At 36.3% G+C, this 21,917-nt stretch overlaps 1 protein-coding gene across 1 annotated transcript in view; it reads left to right on the forward strand.

The window, feature by feature from the left end:
* Positions 1-772: 772 nt before the first annotated feature.
* SDHAF3 (succinate dehydrogenase complex assembly factor 3) overlaps positions 773-21,917 on the forward strand; it is a 65,926-nt gene continuing 44,781 nt past the window's right edge. Inside the window, exon 1 of the mRNA XM_055307616.1 lies at positions 773-1,055. Within this exon, the coding sequence (XP_055163591.1) occupies positions 882-1,055 (174 nt within the window). The 5' untranslated portion in view covers positions 773-881. The remainder of the gene's footprint in view (positions 1,056-21,917) is intronic.

Here is a 21,917-nt window from a genome sequence, read left to right on the forward strand (position 1 = left end):
TCTTTTTATTTATTTAGTTTTTATTTACTTATGATAGTCACACGCACAGAGAGAGAGAGAGAGAGAGAGAGAGAGAGAGAGAGGGGCAAAGGGAGAAGCAGGCTCCATGCACCGGGAGCCCGACGTGGGATTCGATCCCGGGTCTCCAGGATCGCGCCCCGGACCAAAGGCAGGCGCCAAACCGCTGCGCCACCCAGGGATCCCTAATAAATAAAATCTCAAAAAATAAACGTTTCCCTAGGATTCTTCTGTAGCCAACTTGACTTGAGCTAATGACACCTGCTGGCTGGCTCAGGGCTCAGTTGAGTTACGTGAAGGAGGCTGCACCTTCAGGGTACAAGTCAGCAACACAGCACGACGCAAAGTATGTGGTAGGTAGCAGGCTGCTGGATGGAGAGATTAATCCTCGTGCCACTCCCGCTCTGACCGCTCGCGGAGAACACCGAAGGCTGAAAAACGCTCCAAGTGGGTGGAGCCGACCGTGGCAGGCTTCCTGGAGGAGCCCGATTTTGATGACAGCTTTCTCAGCCTTTATCAGGAAAGAAGGGTAAGACGAATGGGAAAGACCACGCGGGGCGGCTGCGGGCTGACAAGAGGTGGGCTCGCCGCTCCCTGCGCCGAGGTGGGCTCGAACCGTGCGGCCGCGCGCGCACCTCCGCCAAGGCCACGCCCCTCCGGGCAAGAACCCGCCCATCTCCCCGTCAGTCACAGCAGCCGGGGTTTCCGGAAGGTCCGGATTTGAGAGCGGACCAAACCGGAAGAAGGTCGCGCGCCCTCCTCGCCCGGGTTCCGGTTGACCGACACCCGGCTCCGAAGGGGGGCAGTGGGCGCGCCTCGTGTCTGTGCGCCTGCGTGGTGGTGGGCCGTCCGCGCGCGCCGCTATGCCGGCCGGGCACGTCTCGCGGGTCCGGGCCCTGTATCGGCGCATCTTGCTGCTGCACCGGGCTCTGCCCCCAGACCTCAAAACCCTTGGCGACCTATACGTGAAGGACGAATTTAGGAGACATAAGACCGTGGGTTCTGACGAGGCCCAGCGTTTCCTGCGGGAATGGGAGGCAAGTGAAGAGGTCCCGGGGTGTCCCTGTGAGAGACCCCTGTGCCCGCTGGTTGCCCCGGGCGCCCCGCAGCATCGCACAGCCGCAGCCTGTTGGTTTGAACCAAGGAGCCCTTCCCGAGGTCGCGACCCGTGCCTCCGTGTGGCCCCGCCGGTTCCGGGCTGCAGCTGGTGACATCGGGGTGACCTCGGCGGCTCCGGGACGGTCCGTCCTCTGGAGCTCCTGCGCGTGCGAGGCGGGAGGGGAGGGGGGAGAGGGGGAGGGGGAGGGGAGGTCACAAAGTTGAGTAAGTCCCGTCCACCAGCTTTTTGCCCCTCGTAGCGAACGCTCATTCACGAATTACTGGTTTTCTCATTACCCAGTTTTCAGACTTGAGGGTTGTTTCCATAACTGCCGCTTTTTTACATTTCCGTGCTCTTTTTTTTTGACATTTATTTATTTATTTATTTATTTATTTGTTGTTGTTATTTATTGAGAGAGAGAGAGAGAGCGAGCGAGCGAGCGCGGGGGGCAGAGGGAGAAGCAGGCTCCATGCAGGGAGCCCGACGTGGGACTCGATCCCGGGTCTCCAGGGCCTGGTTGGAAGGCGGCGCTAAACCGCTGAGCCCCCCGGGCTGCCCTCTTTCTTGGGTCTTTATAATGTTCTCAGTTGACTGAGATATATCAGATACAACGGCAAGCGGTGGAAGGGAAAAATGCTCAGACTTAAGTCAGATGAAAGTTGATTTTTCCCGGGTCTCAAGTTCCGTTACTTGGTTACATTGCCCTGTCTCCTTGCACATTTAAATCTCAGACACAGGCATTAGATTTTAGTCCTTTGACGACCCCCTCTCCTTTTTTTTTTTTTTTTTGAGTGTGTGTGGGGGGAGGTATTTAAAGTATTTCGTGGGATTGGAGGCCTAGCAGAATTGCTCTTGGCTATGATTTGCAAATATCAAGAAATGAATGGAATTGGAAATTAGAGGGACATCTCAGGTGTTTGAAAGCATGAAGCAGTGTCGGTAAAAGAACAGACGTAAGCGATGCTTGGAAAGCCTAAAAAGTTGGTTTAGACCAATGTCTTTTTTTTCTTTTTAATTATATAGGTTATGGTTAGGGTGAACACAGGCCTTTTTCACCGAATCTCAGAATTCTTGATTGTAGCTTGCAAGAGGGTTGTTTAGGACAATCGTGAAATTTAGAACTTTAAAACCATGAGTTAGCGGTAATCAGCTTGCGTGGAGCTAGGGAAGTTGGATTTTACATGCAAATTGATTTCTTTTAATATGGTAACTTGGTCTTAGAGCTGAAAGAATTGGGTTCATATTCAGAGTCTGGAATTTATTAAATGTCACATCACTTAATTTATCTTAGTTTTATCTGTGAAATAATAATATTAGTTAGCTGTCATTTAATAGCACTTTGTGAATAGCTAATAGCAGTGAATCTGTAAGAAGTTAGGGCATTTAAGTGACATCTTTTAAGCCAGGTCGGTTTGTGGCAGGACAGGAAGGAAGTCTAGCTCTGTTTGAGAAGAAATAGGGCACTTTGAGAGTTCCTAAAGTCTAAGAACTTGGAAGCTTTTTAGCAAAAGAGTAGAAACAGAATCAATTGGGGAGAGAGATGCAACGAAAAAAACCAAACAACCGGGTTGTTGATTGACCTACGCAACTTGGTATCTGGAATTCAGCTTTTTTTTTTTTTAATTAATTTAAAACTTACAGAAGAGTTACTCAGACAGGAACTGAGTCCCTCCTCCCATTCATCCTACATGCAGTTCCGCATATGTTAACATTGTACATAACCATGATGCAGTTATCAAAAATAAGAAATTGACATAAAAAGAAATTAACGTTGCTACAGTGATGTTAAGGAGGCTTTATTGACATTTTGTCAGTATATCTGCTAATGTTCTTACTCAGCTGCAGGATCCAATCCAGGATCTCATTTATTTAGTCATCCTGTCTCCTAATTTTCTCTAGTCTATGATAGTTCTCAATCTTTTCTTATCTTTCATGTGTTTGACACTTTTTTTTGAAAAGTATTGGTAAATTACTTTGTAGATTGTCAATTTGGGTTTATCTGATTTTTTTTCCCTCCTGATTAGACTGATGTGCATTAGTGGGAGGGATACCAACAAAGGTGGTGAGTTTTTCTAAACCTGTCCTGTAAAAGGGCACATGATGTCAACATGACTTACTGATCGTGATGTTAATTGTGATCACTTAGTTAAGGTGATGTCTGCCAAGTTTCTCCACTGTAAAGTTACTCTTTGCCATTGTGAAATTAGTGTATCTTTTGGGGGAGATATTCTGAAGCTATACAGATACTCTGTTTCTCCTTAAATTTTGCCAACTATTTTGGAACATCATTGATTTTGCTCTTATTCATTGTGTTTTCATGGTGATTTCCTATTTCCTTCATTACTTTTGAATTTATTTATTGGAATGTTTCTGTAGGTAAGCCTTTTCCCTTCTTCCCTATTATCGATCTAACATTTCTACTTATTTTTTAGAATGGAGTAAAGTGTATTCCATGGGGCTAGAGCCCTGGTAATTAATGAGTTAGCAGCTGGGTAAAATTTAGTTTAAATCTAGTAATCTAACTATTTGGATAAAATCATAATTCTCACAGTTGCAAGGCAGCTCAGTCTAAGCCTTGGAGTTGCAAGGTGTGGAGTGGGTTCTGCCAAGAGAGCTAGTTGCTCTTTTTCAAAGATGAAGGGTAGAGAAGATTTTAATAACTTGGAGGGGAGAACAGCTTGCTTAGGGTGGTGATACTGGAAAGTGATATCCTTCGGTCCTTTGGGCCTCCCCCACCCCACGTATTCTTCAAAACATCTAATTAATGATTATGTTATACCTGTTTCTACTAGTTATGGCATGGATTTCTGTTGTTTTGGTTAATGATGATTACATACTTGGCACACATGAGTATTACTAGCTTGATGCTTATGTTTTTGTCAAGCTAATTGAGAGTAACACACTTGTGGACTTCCTGTGCTTTGTGGACTTTGGGTTTTGATATTCTCTCACACACTTCTAAAATTACGTATGAACTTGAATGGATTCTGAATTTGTTTTACTTTAAGGGGCAAACTTAGGTATGGGTACCACTGGGGAAAAGAGAAGGGAAAGATCAAACATCATAGAGGCCCCAGCATTAGGAGGAAAGGTCTCTGTTCCTTTCATTTGTAATCATGGAAAACTGTTGCAAATGATAAAGGCAATTCACCTGGGGAAGTTTCTGTTCAAGGACCACTTAGGGGAAAGTCAGAAGAAAGTATTTCATTTTAGGGGTAAAAATGCATATGCTTGTTTACAGAGTAAATACTGAATTTATATAATATCTTACGGAAGAGAAAAAAACGTAGGTTCAGAAAGAGATGTTGGGAGAATGTTAGAGAGAATGTTTGATATCTCATTGGTAAAATATTGTAGTCTTAAGTCTTTTAGGGGGCAACTGTTAGAAGTGGAATTGGGGCTGGATATATCAGTGGTCTTTTTAAAGTCCTAACTGCTCAGTTTTGAAGAATAGCTGATTTAGGTAATAATTTCCTTTTTTTTCTCTGCCTGCCCAATTGTGGAGAGACTTCTTATCACTTATTTTCTGGAAAATTAGAATGTGTTGAAGATTAAATAGCAAGTAAGACATTTGTGATAGAATGTGAGATGAAGGGTAAAAAACAGTTCTCAAGAGCCACTCTGAAGAGACTCCTTGTGTTTAGTTTTTCCTTTTCTGCCCCATTTGTTTATGTCTACTGCTTTCCTGGTTTCTTTTGTTTTTCTTTTTTTTTTTTTTTTAAACATTAGTTTTAAAGCTTTTTTATTTTTATTTTTTTATTTATGATAGTCACACACAGAGAGAGAAAGAGAGGCAGAGACACAGGCAAGGAGAAGCAGCTCCATGCCGGACCGCTGGTTTGTCTGGTCTCGATCGCGCGGCAAGGCAGAAAGCTGCCCAGGATCCTTTTGTTTTTAGTTCTTCTGGGTATAATTTGAAAAGTGAAGCTTACTCTGATTTGATCCCATGTCGTAGATTGTGAAAAAATGATATATGTATTTTACTTTTGTCGAATTTTTATTAGATAATTATTAATGTTAATAGTGGAGAGAAAGCAATGCTGAGCATCTCCATGAAGTATACTAGCATTTTTTTTAACATATTTTTTTTTTTTTAACTTTATTATTTGTATCACAGAGGAGAGAGAGAGGGCAGAGACACAGGCAGAGGGAGAAGCAGGCTCCATGCACCGGGAGCCCGACGTGGGATTCGATCCTGGGTCTCCAGGATCGTGCCCTGGGCCAAAGGCAGGCGCCAAACCGCTGCGCCACCCAGGGATCCCTATGCAGAGGAATTGAAGTAAGAAACAGTATGACTTTTTTCCAGGATCTGCAATGATGTGTTTAAAATTTAATATCTTAAATGAGAGATTAAGAAGAGAAAGTTACAGAGGTATTCTGCTAAGGATTTTAGGTTTTTATTTGGAATTACTGAAAGATTTTAAGCAGTGGTGAAATGATTCTAGTTATATTCTAGGAAGGTCACTTTAGCAGCAATACAAAGGAATGATTGAAGAATGCTTCAGATTGAAGGTAGGGAGAACTGTTAGCAGGGATGTAGGAATCCCTAATATATATGTGCCTGAACCAAGACAGGTGTTGAGAATGCAAAGTATGGATGTATGTGTTATCCGTCATAAGGTAGACTGAGACTTGACTTGGGGACCCATAGAGGATTGATAAAAGGGGAGGAAATAGAATGGATAACTCTCAGGTTTAAAAACATCATACCAGTAATCAGACTAGGTATATAGAAGGAGCAGGTGGAGAATGAGTGCAGTATGGTACATTTTGTGTCCAGCATTCTGGTGGGACAGTCAAGTGGAGATAAAAGGTAAGGCTTAATGTAGAAACCATAGTCTCATAGTCAGAAGAGAGATTGTGGCTGGAAATAAAGAATTGGAATTCCTTAACTATAGTTGGTTCAAAGGTGTGGCTGAAAGTGCCCAGGTTGGGTAAAATGTGGGGGAAGATAGACCACTAACATTTAGGAATTAAGAGAGTGAAGGTAGAAGTACAATGCTGGAACTGTTCTTTTCTTCTGTATTTGGTTGGTTCTTTCTTTTCTTTTTTTTTTTTTTTTTTTTTTTTGTATTTGGTTGTTTCTAGCTACTTCTGAAAAGGAACATTCTTTTGTCCTTCTTGTGTTTAATTCTTTGTATGATGGTCTAGACATCATACGTAACATTTGATTTTTTTTTATTTTGCTGTATTTGTTTGAGAAGAGGAAGTGCTTCACATTTCATGTAACCATCCATTTATAACTCACATGGGATATCTTTGTCTTATTTACGACTTTGAAGTAGATCATCAGATAAAAAATGTATGATTAACTTGCCTGCCACCTATATTTAAAGTTTCCTTAACTTAGGATAATTAGGCTTGGATGGGTATTTTGCAGTTTTTATAATTGTATGCCTTTCTTACCTAATTTGGGGGCCTCATTTTGTTGCTTTTGAACATTCTGATTTGTAGTTTGTATTTTAGCTTGCTTTAGAAAAGGAATGAATTACCTCTCTGTTTAGTAGACGGATCGGATATGTTGAGCAATGTATCCACCAAGTATGAGGGAGTAATTTGTTAACCTCTCAGTTGTACTGTTTATGCAGCAAGGTTACTCAATGTAGTGTTTTTGTGATGGTTTATTCGATGGTGTGTATGTTTTCTACATTAAGCTTTACCTTTTAAAATTTTTTTAGCAATATTGTGGTCCTTATCTAATGGTTGAAAAAAGGATAAAGGAGAGGAGATGAAACTATCATTGGAACATAAAACATTTTTTTTTTCTATTTCTGAAGCATTTGGCTTTTTAGTGATGCTTTTAAGGTATTTTTATTTAGGAATATTTAACTTTTGATATCATGAGATGTGTTATAACAATGCTTGTGTTATAAATAACAAAAGGTATTTTTAAAATACTAATTTGATCAATATTATGTATATTGATGTTGTTACTGAAACATAGAGATCTATTTCTTTTATTTAAATGATTTAAAATTTATTTAAACTTACAGACTTTAAATAATGGTGATAGTATAATAATATGCTAATGATTATAGTTTTAAAATAGATCTCTACACTCAGTGCGGGGCTTGAACTCACAACCCTAGGAACGAGAGTCATGTGTTCTACTGACTGAGCCAGCCAGGTTCCCCCAAATAAATAAATAAATACCAGTTCTGCACATGTATATTTATACCTAACACAGTCTTAAAAATTTGAAATAACTTTTTGCATAGAATTTAAGAAGATAAAAAAAAGAATTTAAGAAGATAGAGGATTGTATATGCATAGTTTTATTTTTTGAAATGTATTTTACAGTTGCTTAATAAGAACAAATGTCTGAAATATTAGAGTATTAGAATTGAAAGGCAGCTTCAAATTGCTATAGTAAATGCTTTTTTTCAGTTAATGTACTTAAAAAATCAATATCTGCTTAAAAAATTAGTGTGGGAGGGCTTATGGTAAAGAGTAATATTTCTGTTCCATATCTCTTTTTTTAAGGGCACATTTTTCATTTTATTTTAAAGTCTTCTATGTTTCAAATATCTTGTGAATTTTGGTTATCTGTCCCTATTTATAAGTAAAGCAGTAAGAAACAGAACTTTGCCTAAGATAGGCTTGTTGATTGGAAAATTACTCTTAGGCATAGAGTTTCCATTATCACGCTTAGATTTGCTTCTCATTCCTGATTTCCTTATCTACCTGGTGTTTGTGTTCAGTTGGTTCTGGCACTTGGGCTTTATCTTCAGCTATATTCTCTCTTTTTTTTGTTCTAAGCTGTCGCTCCCTGTATGTGCACTTTCTATGAGTTCACTCTTCTACCTGCTTTCTGTCTTGAGAAATTCACTGAAATCTCTTGACTGCCAATGGCTCCATCCTTGTTCTTTTAATCATTATAGATTACTCCTTTTAAAAATTATTTACTATCAGTTTAAAGGCATTTTGGGAGGGGAGGATATAAAAAATATGCTCCTATGATTTTAACAGCCTGTCGTCTTAAGCTGGAACCCCAGTTCTGTCATGTTAAAGAGAAAGTAACAGATTTATAGAAGTAAAATAATTTGTTTAGTATCACACAGCTAGCTACATAGGACAAAAATCTTGTGTTCTTACCTCATGAAATTAATTGTTTCAAAAACATATTAAAATTTTGCAGTATAAAATGGTTATCAATATTTTTCTTTTGAATTTTGCTTGTTTGCTTGCTACAATTTATTTGTATATTTGCTTCTCCATTTTTTGTATTTTTCCTAAGGGAAAGAGAAGCTTCTTACTCATGTTTTTATTCTCTGTACCTCTAGCATAATAAACCAATGTTTAGTTATTATGTAAATAATGACCTTTTTTTTTAAGTTTATTAGCCCAAGATGCTATTGCCAGACATTTTTTTCTCAAGAATTTTCTTCAGCAATAAAATGAGAATGGAAGTTGATGTTACGTAACTGTTAAACTTTTGTTATAGTCTGGCACATACTTTTTCTGGGTAATTTTTGAAAGATTTATTTAGGCCTCAGTGGTCTCAGTAGAAAAAGTAATGTTTTATCCTTGAATATAGGGATGAACCGATAAGTTCTCTTTTACTTCTAAGATACGGTTATATTAGATGAGTTAAAACTATATCAAATGGCTTAACTTATTTTAAACTTTCCATTGCTAATCCTGATTTTTCTCTTTAATCTTTTCTGTTAGTTTTAGGGTAATATGTTTTAATAGTAATAGAATGGGTAAAAAAAATACGTTTTATTTGTTTCTGTAATACAGTTACAATTAACATAAAATTAATAACTCCTGGTTTTTTTAAAAAGTTAAAAAGGCAAATGGAATATATTTTGAATTAATGTGATATATAATTAATAGAATGAATATAAAAAGCTTATTAGCTTGGATAGGGAAAACATAGCTTTAATAAAAGAATGGGCAAAAGGGACTTTTATCTAGTAAGAGACCATTCTACAATTTATTTACAAGGATGTTAATTGTACTGCATGTATATGGTAATAATGACAAATCTAACAGTGTAGATATCCAGTGATGGCAAGAATGAAATAATCAGGAATCAGAATGAAATGATAGATAGCCATATGATGAGTGTGTTAGTATGAAGCTAGAAATAGTGTTTCAAAAGAATTAATGACTGGAAAACTGTTCATGTTATAATTAAATGTAAATAGTGTTTATCTTTGGGTTAGATATGATAAAGCATGATTGTAATTTTCTTCCTTGAATCACCTATTTTCCAGATTCTCTGCAAAGATCAGGGCTACCTTGGTAATTATAAGAAAAGCCAATAAATGTTATTTAAAAAAATGCAGTTGGATATACTCAATTATTTTTGTTACCAGTCTCATAAAGCACTGAGGCGAACACATTAAAAGAGTCAAATACCAAATACCTTCTAAATATATTTCCTAATTTGGCCTCTAAAATTTTGTAGGTTAAACTTAAACTTCTTCATATTTAATGAATAATGTCAGCTATATATTTTATGATTTATTTCTAAGTTCTGTAAATGAAATGAAAATCTAAACATGTATTCAGCATTGTAAATGGCCACTGAAGTAAGGAATAGAAGATATCCAGATTGGAAAGAAAGAAATCAAACTGTCTTTATTCACAGACAATATGATTATCTATGTAGAAAATCTGATGGAATCTACAAAAAAATTTGGAATTAGTTTATCAAAGTTGCATGATACATGATCAGCATACAAAAATTAACTATTTTTATATACTAGCAATGGAAACTTGGAAATTAAAATTTAAAAATACTACTTACCATCAAAAATATTAAATACTCAGGGATGATGCAAAGGATGTACAAACCTATACACTGAAAACTATGAAGCATTGCTGAAAAAGAAATATGTATACTCAAAATTAAACTTTATCTAGTTATTCTTTTACCTAACCACTAGAAGACCTATTTTAGAATTTTTGGTGCTATAATCCAAGATCAGAAAAGAATCATCAGGGCCATTTGTATAAGTTGTTTTAAACAACATGAAGAATCTTCTCTTGCTTAATTTCCTAGAGATGTACTTAAATATTCATTGATTCTCCAGTAACTTAATTTGATCAAAATTAAATTGCTACTTAATAACTTAAAAATCTATAGTATTTTATTTTTCACATTTTTTAAGTATTGTAGGAGTTGTATCAGCCTGACAGATGGGACTGGGAGGGAGATTGGTTAACTATTGGTTTGTCTTCTGGTAGGTCAGAGAAAATGGAAGACAGGTAAACAGGTTGACTTGGTGGCTTGGAAGCCAGTAGGTTTAGGAAAAAAATTCCTGGTAGGTATGTGCCACCCAACATTGTGATTATAATTCCTAGTAATTGATCTTGTAGGGCTGGAATTGAACTTTATATACCACTATACCAATATACCCAGAGATGATCAGATGTTGGCATCAGACTGCACTAACTAAATTTATAAATAATGAAGTATAGGCCAGAATATTCATTTCTATGAGGAGGAGAGTGGGAAACTGGTGAAGGGGGCTCTTCTCTTCCGGGAGTCAGAATATTTATATCTAGATCCTGGGAACTCTTTTTCAGATGTGTCTCAATTCAGAATTTTTTTTTTTTTAATTTTTAGAAAGGTAATAAGGAATATGACTGAATTTTAAGAAACACCCCAGTGGAATCTGGGGTGGTACCCTGTAATCAAATAACATTAATATTTCCATAGTAAATTTGACTTTTAATATTAAGTGGAGTAAATAAACGATTCATATCCATTTAGATCAGAATTTCTTGCCAAATAAGTTCTGAAAAGCTTTTGCTTGTTGAAACTTTCTTGACTTCAGAACTGTAGGTAAGGGATTGTGGACCTCTGTTAAGCTTTCTCGGAAATGGAATTAGTGTTTAGAAGGTTGCTTAGTAAACATGGAATTAAAATAATGGGAAGTGGGGGACACCTGGATGGCTCAGTGGTTGAACATCTGCCTTTGGCTGTGATTCCGGGGTTCTGGGATGGAGACTCCCCACAGGGAGCCTGCTTCTCCCTCTACCTATGTCTCTGCTTCTCTCTCTGTGTCTCTCATGAATAAATAAATAAAATCTTAAATAATAATAAAAATAATAATGGAAAGTGAGAGATTTTTCATCAGGCCTCACTGTATCTACAGTAGAAAACATCATGGGTTCTACTGTTTCACTGCTCTTTTTCTCCTGGGCAGTGCTGAACACATATTAGTAAGTTTGCCGACTCTTAACAGTTTATTATTTTCATTGTAAACATTTTCTGTTAAACCATTATTATTATTGCTATTAACATGTTAATAGATTAAGCTACCAAATTATCATCTGGGCCTGAGAGAATTCAGATACTTCCCATGGTGTGTTGATTTAATTAGCTTGATTCCTAAGGGAGGATCATATTTCTCTTATTTACAAGTTTTTGCTCTTCTCCTAAGTCACTAGAACTTGGAAGCATTTCCAAAATAAACTGCATTTTGACTTCTATGGTCTCAAACACTCAAATATTTATGTTTTATTTGAATAGATTTTATTTTTTATTTTATTTTTTGAAGATTTTATTTCTTCATGAGAGACACACAGAGAGAGGCAGAGACATAGGCAGAGAGAGAAGCAGGCTCCATGCAGAGATGCAGGACTTGATCCCTGGATCACGCCCTGGGCTAAAGGCAGGCACTCAACCGCTGAGCCACTAGGCCTCTCTTTTTCTTTCTTTCTTCTTCTTCTTCTTTTTTTTTTTTTTTTTAAGATTTTATTTATGAATAGATTTTAAATGCCTATACCCACATGGTGTATTTTTCTTAAAAAAAATACCATCATTATAAACAAATGAAAAATTGCAGAATGTTGCTAATTTTATGTAAGTAGCAAAGGTTTCTGGGCTTTGGTGCAGTGACTCTTTGCTTAAGGTGAAGAGGTCTACAGTTTGTTTAAAAACTATTCCATTGAATAAAAGAATACATACATTTCTTATAAAAAAATTTTCCCCCTTCCAAACTAAAGTGTCAGTAGATGGCATGGCAAATGCACATGTACGTATAACAGTATAACAGTATCAGCATGTAGCGTTAAGGGGTCTAGCTTCACGGCACACATTCTAAACCATGACTCTTCCAAAAGGCATCTTGTTCACTGCCTCACACTTCCCAGCATGGGCCTCGATAGTTTGTGTGTTACTTATTCATTTTATAAGCATGGATATATACAATTAATAACTTGGGATTTCTGGCCAATAACCCTAGTTAGCACCACTTATAAAAAATGTCATGAGCATCTTTAGATGCCTTTCCAAGGCCAAGAGCAAGGTGCACAGAGTGAGAAAACTAATTTAAAAATACTTGGAAATATGTATAACTTTCTTATAGTGTCTGAGTGCTCTAAAACCCTTCACTACTTCATTCATGGTAAATCACTTAATATTTCTAGGATGTTTTTAGAAACTGCAGTATGATTATATTCTAGTTTTGTAATTAAATCTAATGAGGGCAGAGACACCTCAAAGACGTTTATAACCATGTTTTCTGTACTCTGAAATTCATGTGGAGATAGATATTCAGTTTTTGCTATCCTCCTCTCTTCCCCAAACACTTCCCTCTCCTCCTCTCACCTTCTTCACCTTCTTCCTCGTCCTTTTCTTTCTTTTTTTAGACAACAAGCTATCTCCTTTGTACCATCAAATTTTCCCACACTAGCTAAATTCTTTTTCTATTTATTTTTTAGTTTCACTGTCTTATTGTGAAGCTGCTTTTTTTGGCTATCAGATTACTCCACATCTGTTTGGTCTTCAGTGGACGTGCTGGGGTTTTTGGATTTGATCTTAGGGTGGAACTCTGAGTAGAACAGGAAGAAATTTAGCCAGTGATGACCATTTGGGGGCATTAGGATCTTTCCCTCTTAGTTGGTCCAAAAAATCTCCATACTTGAATCATTAAATTTGGATTTCCTTTTCCCAGAGATTGTCTTCTACATCTCAGAGCACTTGGAACACTGCAAAGGAGAAACAAAATAAAAACTGCAATGCCGATTGGGATATCTGATCTTTTCTTCTTCTGTACTTCTGGCTTATATAAAGAAGGCAAAACAGACTCTGCTCTTTGGTTTCTTGGGTCACCTTTAGCCATATTGACTATGGTTTACTAGTCTCTGCATGTAATTTTAAAGAAGAATTTGGTAGTTTAATTATTACTAGGATAGTTAGAAAAGTATATATTTAAGAACTATTTAAAATATACATTTCTATGCCATTTTCAGCTATTGTATTTAATCTGTTTCACCTAGATTTGTCAAGCTTTTAGGAAAAACATTGTAATAATAGAAGTTTCTGAAGCTTGATACTTTATAACTACTTTTGTACTATATTTTTGAAAAGTTGTTTATAAATTGATTTCTTTTGAAATTTAACTATATTTTAAGTATACTGGCAAACCTACTATTAAAGGGATTTCTTTTGTGAATCCTTTGTGAAGTGAATAATCAGCCTGTAATTTGTTTCTTTGTGTAAATCTGCATTTGCATACATCAGATTTGTTTTAAATAGGGTGTGTCTACAAATGTCGATGGCGTGTGTCTAAAAAGAATAAAATTTAATTTCTGTTTGATGTGAAGAACAAATTTAGATTTGGCACTTTTGATGAGAGAGACATACCAGATCGTTTTAGTTCTATTCTTTTCAACTGAATGCTATCAAAATGTGCTCCACACTCTAAATTAAGGAGGTAGCAAGTATTCATATATTAAGATTGAACTATAGTATAATTTTAAGCTATATTTTCTTAAATAGTAGCAGGGCTAGTTTGAAGTTATCCGAAGTTTGAAAAGTTATTTAGTAGTTTTTTTCTTCCCTAAAAGCAAACTGGATCCCAAATCCTAATGATTTGTTTTTCTTTTTGTTTTATCTTGGTAATTATAGAAGTGTATGTTGCTTTTAATTATAATATGTTTATTAACTTTCTACTTAGTGTAGTTTGATTCCCAGCAGTTTATTGCTCTGCTTAATACTTGGAAGACTAATGATAATTCATCCTCCTTTTATGGATACTGAGATGCTTTTAACCGGAATTAACCATAAACAACTATTTAGTCTGTAATATGGCATAAATATGGTATATTTAAAATGAAAACATAAAATGTAATTGCTGTTGTGCTATTACAGTTAGAACTGCACTGAGGTTGAATAGACTTTTCTGCAGGGCTACCTAGGGCCTAACTACTAGTATATTGTTTCTCTGGGAAAGTATATACAAATCAAAGCTGAGAGCATTGGAGACTTGGCCCCGTCTTTCAAATCCTCTTCACTGCCTACTGGATAGTCCAGCAAAGGAGAATCCTGTCATGATTGCACATGGGTACTGTTGGATCCCTTGGAAAGTAAAGCCTTTCCTTGATAAATGAGGAGAGGGAGTCAGTGGGTTAGGGAACCTTTGGAAAGGTCATAGGATTTAGGAGAAATCTTCTTCCTTCTTCTTCCTTCTTCCTTCTTCCTTCTTCTCCTTCTTCCTTCTTCTTCCTTCTTCCTTCTTCCTTCTTCTTCCTTCTTCTTCCTTCTTCTTCCTTCTTCCTTCTTCTTCTTCTTCTTCTTTTTAAAGATTTTATTTATTTACTCATGAGAGACAGAGAGAGAGAGGCAGAGACACAGGCAGAGGGAGAAGGAGGCTCCGTGCAGGGAGCCAGATGCGGGACTCGATCCCGGGACTCCAGGATCACACCCTAGGCCAAAGGCAGGCACTAAACCGCTGAGCCACCCAGGGATCTCAGAAACACCTCTTCTAATGTAAATGGGGCTAACCATTTGTTTTTCCTTGGTCTTTACAAATTGAGGGTGTTGACAGATAATCTAGACATTATTAAGGTCAGAAACTGGAAAGAAAGCAAAGAATCAGAAGAGAGGTTTCATCATATTCAAGGTGGGACATGGAGAAATTGTTCCAAATGTGGGATGAATTTTGTGATGATGTTGGTCACACTATGCCAGGGAGGAGAGACAGAAGCAGCCCACCACCTAAGTTGATTTCATTCAGTGTTCATTCATTCATTCAGTGCCTATTATTTTTCAGTCAATTCAGAGGCTAATACATGGTCAGTATCTTTAAGTTTATTAAGTCCACTACAAGTCTGTATAAGATAATATGAGACTCGGTGTACCTTAAAGAATAGTGGTTGAGAATGTTGGTCTTTTGGCAGTAAACAATGGGTAGTAGGAGTCCACTGGGAGGAAAACTTCTCTTTAACCAATTGAATTTATGATTAGGCAGTTTTCTACTCATGTATCTGCCTTGTCACTTCCTTCATATTGATCCATTCTGCCAGATTTTGAAGATCTTTTTATCTTTGAGATTCTTTCAAAAATATAGTTATCTCTATGAGAGATTCCATTAGTAACACTTTAATGATTATTGACATTGGCTAACATCCAGTCCCTTACCCTGTGACCTTGGATAATTTGATTAACCATGCCAAGCCTGTTTCCTCATCAGTAAAATGGGAATACCTGCAGTAGTTAACTCTAAAGTTAAGGAGGCCATAAGTTAATATATTCATAACAGTTGCTTGGTACCATAGTACTCAATAAATGCTACCTATTTTACCTCTAGTGAAGAGTAAGAAGGAAATTAAAGGAAGGAGGCGGGCAGCCCGGGTGGCTCAGCAGTTTAGCACCGCCTTTGGCCCAGGGCCTGATCCTGGATACCTGGGATTGAGTCCCATGTTGGACTTCCTGCATGGAGCCTACTTCTCCCTCTGCCTGTGTCTCTGCCTCTCTCTCTCTCTCTCTCTCTGTGTGTGTGTGTGTCTCTCATGAAAAAATAAATAAAATCTTTAAAAAAGAAAAAAAAGAAGGAGGCAAGATTTTCAGGGAAGAGTTTTGCGGGTGCTGAAAACAAATTTTGTGATTTCATTATTTCTAATTCTTCCTTCTCTCTCTCTCTTTTTAAAAGATTTTATTTATTTATTCATGAAAGACAGAGATTGAGAGAGAGAGAGAGAGAGAGAGAGAGAGAGAGAGAGGCAGAGAGAAAAAGCAGGCTCCATGCAGGGAGCCTGATGTGGGACTTGATCCCGGGACCCTAGGATCATGCCCTAGGCCGACTAAACCACTGAGCCACCCAGGGATTCCCCTCTTCCTTCTCTCTTATTTTCTGTATCCTTTTACCATATCAGAGCCCTGACTTACTGTCTCCATTCTCATTATCGCTAGGTGTTTGTAGTAATTTCATAAATAATCTTGCCTTTAGTCTCTTTTAATTGCCAGTTTATAAAAAAAACAACTTTGACATTATTGCCTCTATCAAAAATCATCACTATTTTCCCATTGACCACTCTTTAACCTACAGCTTAAAACCATACAAAATCTGACTCGAATATATTTTTCCTACTTTCTATCTCAATATTCTCTGCCATGTATCCTATGTTCTGGTTCTGTTTGACTGAGTGGTGTTCTCTGAATGTGGCCATAAGTTGTTCTGGCTTTTACTATTCATGTGGCCTAACTAGTTTCCTTTTTCTGTACGGCCAAAGCCTAAATTTTCATTCATAGCAGCTCCAGTACTTGCCTATCAACTCTTTCTTAATTAATTCTTCTAGTAAAAAGCCAATGTCTATCTTCTAATTTCCTAAAACAGTATTTTTTGGGTCTTTTTTTTTTTTTTGGTACTTCATGCTTTCAGCATTATATAGTTATTTGTGTACATCATTTTGGCACTAGTAGATGGTATGTTCCTTGAGGATGAAAATTATGTTTTACCTATCTTTGTGTACTTTAAAGCTCCTGGACAGTATTTTTCTTATAATAAATGCTTGGTAAATCTTATTTTCCCCCCCCAAAGAAAAAAAAATGTGTGATTATATTTCAGATGAAGACCAAACATGCTAATGCCCATAGTTAGTTTTTTTTTTTTTTTTCCCCATAGTTAGTTTAAAAACCAAGGGATCTCTGAGTGGCTCAGCGGTTTAGCGCCTGCCTTCCGCCCAGGGTGTGATCCTGGAGTCCCGGGATCGAGTCCCACATCAGGCTCCCTGCATGGAGCCTGCTTCTCCCTCTGGCTGTGTCTCTGCTTCTTTCTCTCTCTCTCTGTATCTCTCATGAATAAATAAATAAAATCTTTTAAAAAAAAAAGTTAACAATGATTTGAATGTGTGAACTGTAGTCTTTATAAAGATTAATAGTTTAAACAAAGGCTTTTCCTGTGATATGAGAATTCTTAAATTTATTTCATAAGTACATAAGAATTCAGTGTTTTTTTTTAATTTTATTAATTTACTCATGAGACACACACACACACACACACACACACACACACACACAGGCAGAGACACAGGCAGAGGGAGAAGCAGGCTCCATGCAGGGAGCCCGATGTGGGATTCCATCCCCGGTTTCCAGGATCACACCCTGGGCTGCAGGCGGCGCTAAACCGCTGCGCCACCAGGGCTGCCCAGAATTCAGCGTTATATTTCATAAGGTACTAGGCTTATTCCAAGTACTCTATGTTTTTATCTAGATATATTCATAAGTCATTAGACATATGAATGTATGAATAGCTGGTTCAGTGTTTTATTTTTTGCTATAGCTGTTTTTTTTTTCTATAGCTGTTAATAAACTTTTGGTCTTTATAAAATTTATATTTGACATCTGTGGTTCCTAATTACTCAGGATAAGTTAAAATAACTTTATATTTCTGTTTCCTTTTCCATTGAAGATATTCTTTTAAGTGCCTAAATGGAGAAGAGATAAGGAATGCATATTTAAGGAATTTAAGATCATGAACTGGGAGAGACCTAGGAAAGCCATAACTGCTGAGTCTTGGAAACTGAGGAGTTGAAAGTCATGCAGTTTCCTTAAGCTGAATGAACAAACACCATCTTCTTTCAGAAGAGAGGAGCTAAGCGTTCCTGTGCACAATTATTGTCATCAAATTCTTCTAAGACGATATATCTAGCTTATAACTGGATTCTAATATTGGGAAAACAATATAAGATGTCTCTCAAGGTACGGCCATTTTTCTGTATAAGTGTAATTTCAAAAATTTCCACATGATGGCAGAAGATCCTTATAGCTGGAAAGACTATTGACTGAAAAATTCAGAAAAGTTGGTTTCAGTTTTATCTGAAATAGTATTTATCTTTTCATATCACAGCTAGTAACTTTCATGTTTGCATTGTCGGCTACAGATTTGTTGCCATTTTAAGTGTTTTCACTAATTTTAAAGTGGAATTTTTTTCTATTGTATACAGTTTTAATCCATTTTTGAAGGTTTCATGGATTTCCCTTGAATAATGTTTAAAATAATTGTTTTGGTAAATGTCTTTTTTTTTATTATTAGCTTAGGGGAAATTTAGTATGGTTGTTTACTGTTTATAAATGTATGAAACCTGATATGTGGACTTGTATTTGACTTTATTTTAGAAATTAAGGAGTTGATGCAATATACATTCTTTTATGTTAATTTGCTTAGAGTTTTGAATGCTGTTTCATGCTTCCTGCTCTTTACTGTTTTCTCCGTCATTGTCAGATCTTCTCTGAAATCACCCTTGTCTTAATTTAAGGGATTCATTCATTCTGTAAATATATATTAATTGTTTACTACATTTCATATACCACTGTAGACAGATGATAATTCATAGTGGTAAAAAAATTTCATCAGATATACTCTTGTTTTCTGGAGTTCACTATCTTGCAAGGTAGAGATAGCTACCCAGATACATTGTTGTGTTTGAGTTAATGTTTGTGATTCTTACTAAAACAGTATACTTTTAATAAAATTTTAAATACCATGTTTTGTGTAAGTACAGCAGGTTAACTGTAAAATTATGAATTATTCAAATGATGACCTGAGAAAGATCAAAATAAGGTGTGGAAATTTTGTGGAGACTTAAATAGGCCAATTATTTTCTTTGTTTTGAACACTAGATGATTATCTAGTTTAAAAAGGGAATAACATGACATTTTTTTTTTTTTTTACCTGTAGCTAGTAACATTCTGGCCTTTTTCAAGTTGCAAGTGTTTTATCTTATATATTATCTATATAATTTGTCAAAACTGGGACACTTGGGAATAAAACACTAAAAATTAACAACATACGTAAAATGTATATTTATTGCCTTAAAAATTTGGCTTATATTGATAGACCTATAAAATAGCTCTTATTGAAAACTTTCCAAAAATAAGTTTTCAAGATATAAAAATTACATAAGTCTGTTTACTTTAGCACAAACCCCCTCCACAGTGATTATATGAACAATACAGAAAGAACATAAATAGGATAACAACTCAGGACATATTAATATTAGTCCTTTCTTTATAGCTATATCTGTGATACTGTATCACTTTTTTCCTGAAGAATATAGTTTAGCAATATGGTTTTATTTAAAGTTTTCCCTTAAAATTGCTTGCTGCAAGCCTTTTAGAGTTATATTTTATGATAACATTAACAGATTTCACTTGTTGACATAATTGAGAAAACCACCTTTCTGTGGGTATTGAGATATCAAAGGAACTGAAGGTAAATTCTGCTCAATGGAGGATATTTTCAAATCAACATCTTTTGGCTTTTAAATGTATCAATATTTAAGCCCAAATATTTTAACAGGTACTAGTTTTTAGTTTCCATTTAGGGTAGCTTTCTTTGACAAATACATGAGACAGAACTTGTCAGATAAGTTGTCTTTATGATAATTTGAATGTTTTACCAAATTGAGATGCTCTAAAATCCTAGGACTTTTCAATTTTTATCCATTTTAGTATGAATATAAATACATCCAATTGTAAATAGCTCCTTTAAAAGATTGCTGCTAGAAATTGAGATAGATATGTAACGATAGAATTTCAGAATTAAATCTTGTATACCTTTTGTGCTCTTAACATTTAATTTGTTTCTCATTTTAGTAACAGTAAATTTCAGTCTTCCTGCTTACAAGTTTTGTTTTTTTAAAAAGCCATTTGTTGAAAGTTTTAAAAGCATAAGCTTTTTGCTTGTCTCCTATGTTAAGAATTCCAACAGATTTGAAAAAAATGCAACCAAAATTTAAAGACTCATTTGTAAAAAAAGTTCAGTATTGTTATAGAACACTTAGGTTGATTTACAAATTAGTTTTTTTTAAACCTCCAGTAGTTTTTAAATCTATAGATAGGCAGCGCAGAGAGGAAGTTCATAGAACCATGCTGAAGTGTTTGATTTAATGTTAGCCTTGTCACAAAATTTTTGGATTAGTCTTACTGTGTATGGATTTTTAAAAATGTCAATTTTGATAACAGATTCTATTTTGATTAGAATATCACAGTTTGGGCATACTTATAAATTGTATATGCACTACAATTAATGCCAAGTACATTGCTTCTCTAAGGAGGGTCTCTAAATTTAATAAAACTGTTTCTTTGGCACTCCACCAAAATATATATTCATATTATCACTTAAATAATGTAAAAATAATGTTCAACTTTTCTTTTTTTTGCAGAATTTGCAGTAGCGCTGACAATAATGTCACATATTTCATCTTTAAGAGAGTTAATTTTGTTCTACTCTAGACTAGAAAGTTACAAGTTTAGAAGCTCTGTGTCTGAGTACACTTGCTTATATCACTCAGGCCTTGCATGTTGTCTTCAAGAAGAACATATTGGTTACGCCAATCAGGAAAGGGTTACGTAAGACACATGGGTTATTTATAGTCATCCTCTAGGATGACCACTTATTAATTTGAGAGCTTGTCTTTGTTTCATCTCTTACTCTACTAGACTAGACCGGCCAAAGTTGGAAGTACAAAATGAAGGTATGCCAGTACCAGTCCAGCTATCTTAATGCAACTGTTAATAATTTGGTCCTGGATTTTTTCATTTTTTACCAATTTTAAACTGGATGAAATGTGAAAACTGGTAATAAACCAGGATGATCCTCTATCAGTCAGAATGTGTGGTGGTTATATTTTTATCCCTTTACTGTTTATTTGGTAGGCAAATGGTATACTATAGTTTTAGGAATAAAATACTGAATTTAGTCAAGATTTTTTAGTTTTTGACCCTGGCCACTGATTTGCCCTGTCACCTTTGTCATGTTTCATAGTTTAGTTCTTTGATTTCTCCATCTTCCTAATAAAAAGAATATTTGCTTTAGATCTGTTTTGCTAGAAAGTATTACATGAACAGATAAGACCTGGCAAGACATTTGGATCTTAAGAAATCTAAACCTAAAAGAATTATTGGCCACATAAGGTGAAATTTTAGGGCTGCCAGCAATAGCACTCCTAAGAAATAGCAATTGAAAGTGTTCCACTAACCTTAAGGTCTTAAATCCAGACCTTGCTGCTGGGGGCATAGCTATAATTCATTGGATGACAGAGAAGTTGCTGTGGTGCCTTGCTGGCACCTGCTAGCCATCTGCCATTTCGATCTTGCCAGAAATGAGCACCCAAGCTGTGTACACAGAGATGTCTCACTACACAGGGGAGCTGTTGGCCACTGATTGTTTGGCCACTGGGTATTACATGAGCTGAGTGTTCTGGAGGAGTGCTCCTGGAGGAAGCCTGAGGAAGCAAAGCCCTTTAGTCCTACGGTGTCTTTCCTGTGCTCTTTACTGACAAAGCTTAACACTGTGCCAGTTGGCAAAAGAAAAATATTTAAAGGGCTTAGGCCCATTTCACAGAGCAGTCTTTGGGTAAATTTGGATCTATAAATTTAATGATCAACACAAAACCAAACAGCTTCCTCATTTTACTCTGCTCTGGTAAGTTACAATTGCCTTTCATCATGAAGTTTGTAATAGCTTCTTCCAGGTTTTTTTTTTTTTTTTAATGTTTTGGTCCTAGTTCTAGCTTTTGAATCTACTCAGTTTTGCATCAGTATATCTTCCCTTTA

This window comes from Nyctereutes procyonoides, unplaced genomic scaffold, assembly GCF_905146905.1.
Source record: "Nyctereutes procyonoides isolate TBG_1078 unplaced genomic scaffold, NYPRO_anot_genome, whole genome shotgun sequence".
Classification (NCBI taxonomy): domain Eukaryota; kingdom Metazoa; phylum Chordata; class Mammalia; order Carnivora; family Canidae; genus Nyctereutes; species Nyctereutes procyonoides.